Source organism: Malurus melanocephalus, unplaced genomic scaffold, assembly GCF_030028575.1.
Source record: "Malurus melanocephalus ecotype Western Australia unplaced genomic scaffold, MMel_1.1 scaffold_1516, whole genome shotgun sequence".
In the NCBI taxonomy this organism is placed as follows: Eukaryota; Metazoa; Chordata; class Aves; order Passeriformes; family Maluridae; genus Malurus; species Malurus melanocephalus.
The window spans coordinates 12,413-17,262 of record NW_026624748.1 but is presented as its reverse complement, the minus strand read 5'-3'; the positions used below and the strand labels follow the sequence as shown (position 1 = coordinate 17,262).

Sequence of the window (4,850 nt, the reverse complement as noted above, 5' to 3'; positions counted from 1 at the left end):
AGTGCACATGGTCACTGTAGCGGCTCTGTCCTGGTACCCATGGTGGCCCTGTCCCAGTGCCTGGAGTGCCCACAGTCACTATGGTGGCCCTGTCCAGGTGCCTGGGGTGCCCACAATGGCCCTGTCTAGTGCCCATGATGACCCTGTCCCGGTTCCCGTGGTGGCCCTGTCCCAGTTCTCATGGTGCCCACAATGGCCCTGTCCCAGTTCCCATGGTGCCCACAATGGCCCTGTCCCAGTGCCCATGGTGCTGCCCATGTTGTCCCTGTCTCACTGCCTGTGGTGGCCGTGTCCCTGTGCCTGGGATGTGACAGCCCCAGGACACTGCCATGCCCGTGTGCCCGCAGTGGGGATGTGGACATTTCTGGCCATGGTGGCAGTGTCCCTGTTCCCAGGGTGGCCCTGTCCCTGTGCCCAGGGTGTGACAGCCCCAGGACACCGCCATGCCCGTGTGGGGACATGGACATGTCTGCCCATGGTGCCCACAATGGCAGTGTCCTGGTGCCCATGGTGTCCATGGTGGCCCGGTCCCAATGCCCAGGGTGTGACAGCCCGTGCCCCATGTGCCTGCAGGGGGGACGTGGATGTGTCTGCCATCTGCCGCTACCACATCCTGGAGGTGCGCAAGGCCTTCGAGGGGCCCTACAAGGAGTACCGGGAGCAGGCGCAGCGGTGGGGCCGATACTCAGATGAGGTGCCCAGCCCCCGGCCCGGCGCGGTGAGTGCCCACCGGGACCCCCGTGGGGCAGGGGGGCTGGGGGTGGGGCTGGGGGTGCCCTCTGGGGATTGGGATCCCTGTGTGGGGCTGGGAGTGCCCTCTGGGGGATTGGGATCAATCCATGGGGCTGGGGGTGCCCTCTGGGGATTGGGATCTGTCTGTGGGGCTGGGAGTGCCCTCTGGGGGATTGGGATCAATCCATGGGGCTGGGGGTGCCCTTTGGGGATTGGGATCCCTGTGTGGAGCTGGGGGTGCCCTCTGGGGATTGGGATCTGTCTGTGGGGCTGGTTGTGCCCCCCATGCCCTCCTGAGAGGATTTGGGATCCATACCTGTGCCCTCCGTGCGCTGACGTTACCCCTTGTGCCCTCCTGAGAGGATTTGGGATCCATCCCTGTGCCCCCCGTGCCCTCCTGGGAGTATTTGGGATCCATCCCTGTGCCCCCATGCCTTCCTGAGGATTTAGCATACCCTGCCATGCCCCCCATGCCCTGCTCGTGCCCTGCCATGCCCTGGCATTGCCTCCTGTGCCCTCCTGAGATGATCTGGGGTCCCCTGCCATGTCCCCTGTGTCCTGATGCCCCCCGTGCCCGCAGTGCATCACGGACTGGCACCGGCAGAACGGCTTTGGCAGCTCTCTGGAGCTGCCGGACAACACGCTCAACTTCGCCAAGAAGCACCCGCTGATGGACGAGGCGGTGCCACCCCAGCGCGGGCGCCCGCTGCTGCTCAAGAGGGACGCCAACTTCACCCAGCTCGTGGTGGATCGCGTGGCTGGGCTGGACGGGAATGTGTACGAGGTGCTGTTCATCGGGACAGGTAATGAGGGGACAGGGACAGGGGGACAGGGGGGACAGGGACAGAGGGGATGGGGCACAGAGGGGATGGGGCACTGAGGGCACAGGGTGCCCTGGGGAGAGCACCCAGGGTGGGTCGCCGTGTCCCTGAGTGCCCTGTCCCTGCAGGTGACGGGGCACAGAGGGCACAGGGTGCCATGGGGATGGGGCACTGAGGGCACAGGGCACCATGGGGACAGCGCCCAGGGTGGGTGRCCCTGTCCCTGAGTGCCCGCTCTGTCCCCGCAGGTGATGGGGCACAGGGGGCACAGGGCACCATGGGGACAGTGCCCAGGGTGGGTGGCCCTGTCCCTGAGTTCCTTGTCCCCGCAGGTGATGGGTGGGTGCACAAGGCGCTGGACCTGGGGAGCCGCATCCACCTGGTGGAGGAGCTGCAGGTGTTCGAGCCGGCACAGCCCGTGGAGAGCCTGGTGCTGGCGGCCACCAAGGTGAGGGGACAGCGGGGACAGCGGGGGGTCATCACCCAGGGTCTCTGTGGGGTCACTGCGGGGTCACCCAGGGTCACTCAGCTGCTGCCCCAGCCCACAGAAGCGGCTGTTTGGGGCAGGGATGGCAGTGTCACTATGGTGTCCCAGAGGGATCACTTACCACTGTCCCCTCCCATAGAAGCTGCTGTTGGGGGCAGGGGTTGGCAGTGTCCCCCATCCTGTCCCTCACCCTGTCCCTGTCCCCACAGAAGCTGCTGTTCGCCGGCTCACGTGTGCAGGTGGCTCAGTTGCCGCTGGCCGACTGTGGCCGGTACCAGTCGTGCACTGACTGCGTGCTGGCACGGGACCCCTACTGCGCCTGGAGCCGCAACAGCAGCGCCTGCGTGCGCACCGACCACGCCAACGGGTACTGGGGACACTGGGGACACTGGGGATGGTGGGGACAGCCTGGGGATGGCAGGGATAGCCTGGAGACAGCCTGGGGACAGCGGGGACAGCCTGGGGACAGCCTGGGGACAGCCTGGCAATGGCAGGGATAGCCTGGAGACAGTAGGGACGGTCTGGAGACAGCGGGTACAGGGGGAACGGCCTGGGGACAGCCTTAAGATAGCCTGGGGATGGCGGGGACAGCCTGGGGGATACCCTGGGGCCAGTGGGCACAGCCTTGGGACACAGTAGGGCACTGGGACAGTGACAGGACCCAGGGAACGGCCGGGGCTGTGCCAGGGGGGTTTAGGGTGGATTTTGGGAAAGGTTCTTCTGTCCCCACAGGGTGCTGGGCACTGCCCAGGCTCCCCAGGGAATGGGCACAGCCCCAGAGCCCCAGGAGCGTTTGGGCAGCGCTGCCAGGGGGGCACAGCGGGATTTGGGGTGTCTGTGCAGGGACAGGGGGTGGGTCAGGGACCCCTGTGGGTCCCCCCCGGCCCAGGACACTCTGTGGGTGCAGGGACACCACGGGGACCCCCCTCACTGTGCCCTCCCCCACAGGTCCCACCTGGTGCAGGATGTGCTGAGCTCCGACACCGGCGCCTGCTCCGTGCCACAGGTAGCCAATCAAGGTGAGCCCCTCCCACTGCCACACGGGTTCTTCCATCCCATCCCATGGATCCCACCCCATCCCATCCCATCCCATCCCACCCCATCCCATCCCATCCCATCCCATCCCCACCCCACCCCATCCTATGGATCCCATCCCATGGATCCCATCCCATCCCATCCCATCCCCACTGACCGCCCGCTCCCCGCAGGGCCCCTGACGCCCAAGAACGTGACGGTGGTGGCGGGCACGGACCTGGTGCTCACGTGCCGCCTGGGCTCCAACCTGGCGCGGGCGCTCTGGACGTTCGAGGGCCGGGCGCTGGCGGCCGAGCAGGTGCTGGTGCTGGGCGAGGCGCGGCTGCGGGCGCTGGTGGTGCCGGGCGCGGGGGCGCAGCACAGCGGCACGTACCGCTGCCTGGCCGAGGAGCAGGGCGCCCGCCTGGCCGCCCAGGAGTACCGCGTGGCCGTGCTGGCCGGGCCGGGMGCGCCGCTGGAGGCGCGGGCGCCGCTGGACGGGCTGGGCGCCGTCTGGGTGCTGGCCGTGTGCCTGGGCGCCCTGTGCCTGCTGCTGCTGCTGGCCACGCTGTCGCTGTGGCGCCGGCTGCGCGAGGAGCTGGGCAAGGGCGCCAAGGCCATCGAGAGCACCCTGGTGTACCCCATCGAGCTGCCCAAGGAGCCGCCCAGCCCGCGCTTCGCCTCCAGCGCCGCCTCCGACTCGGACGAGAAGCTCTGGGACCCCTCCAGCTATTACTACTCGGACGGGTCGCTCAAGATCGTGCCGGGCCACGCCAGCACGGCCGGCGGCGCCTGCTGCCGCAACGGYGGCCCCGGTGCCCCCTCTCCGCCGGCCGCCATCCCCGGGCAGCCGCTGCACTCGCCCACGCGCATCCACCTGGGCCCKCTGCGCGGCTCGGCCTCCAACGGCTACATCCGGCTGGCGCTGGGCGCCGAGGAGCGCCCGGCCTGCGCCGACCTGGCCGAGGAACTGCGGCGCAAACTGCAGCAGCGCCAGCCCCTGCCCGACTCCAACCCCGAGGAGTCGTCCGTGTGAGCGCCGCCTACCTCAGCTGGCACCGGCCACCGGGCACCTGGACCGGGCACCGGTGTGAGGATGGACACCTGGCACTGGGACCCCAGCCTGTGGATGGACACCCAGACTGGGCACCGGTGTGGGGATGGACACCTGGCACTGGGACACCTGGCACTGGGACACCCGGACTGGGCACCGGTGTGGGGATGGACACCTGGCACTGGGACACCCGGACTGGGCACCGGTGTGGGGATGGACACCTGGCACCGGGACCCCAGCCTGTGGATGGACACCCGGACTGGGCACCGGCCTGGGGATGGACACCTGGCACCGGCACCTGGCTTGGGCACCCCAGCCTAAGGATGGACACCTGGTGTGGGCACCCGGGGATGGACACACCAGCACAACCACTGCCCTGGGGACAGCAGTGTCACCCATTACCTGCCTTGGGGACAGCATTGTCACCCCAGCGCCAGTACCCACTTTGGCTGGCACTGGGACCCGCCTCGGGGACAGGATTGGTTCCCAGGTACTTGCCTGGGGACAGCATTGTCACCCACTTTGGGGACTGACCTGCTGGCACTGGGACCCGCCTTGGGGACAGGATGGTCACCCCAGCACCCACCTCAGTGACAGGAGTGCCACCCCAGCAGTGGCACCTGCCCTGGGGGTGGGATTGTCACCCTAATGTTGGTGCCCACCTTGGGGACAGGATTGTCACCCTGGCACCGGTATCTGCCTCGGGGGTGGGATTCCCACCCTGGGGACAGCACTGTCACCC

The 4,850-nt window shown here is 68.2% G+C and overlaps 1 protein-coding gene across 1 annotated transcript in view; it reads left to right on the top strand.

Annotated features, from left to right (window-relative positions):
* SEMA4C (semaphorin 4C) overlaps nt 1-4,408 on the top strand; it is a 12,807-nt gene extending 8,399 nt beyond the window's left edge. The window contains exons 9-15 of the mRNA XM_057388043.1: nt 98-183; nt 574-718; nt 1,313-1,535; nt 1,886-2,001; nt 2,250-2,407; nt 2,989-3,059; nt 3,249-4,408. Of these exons, the coding sequence (XP_057244026.1) occupies nt 98-183; nt 574-718; nt 1,313-1,535; nt 1,886-2,001; nt 2,250-2,407; nt 2,989-3,059; nt 3,249-4,090 (1,641 nt within the window). The 3' untranslated portion in view covers nt 4,091-4,408. The remainder of the gene's footprint in view (nt 1-97; nt 184-573; nt 719-1,312; nt 1,536-1,885; nt 2,002-2,249; nt 2,408-2,988; nt 3,060-3,248) is intronic.
* Nucleotides 4,409-4,850: the final 442 nt, after the last annotated feature.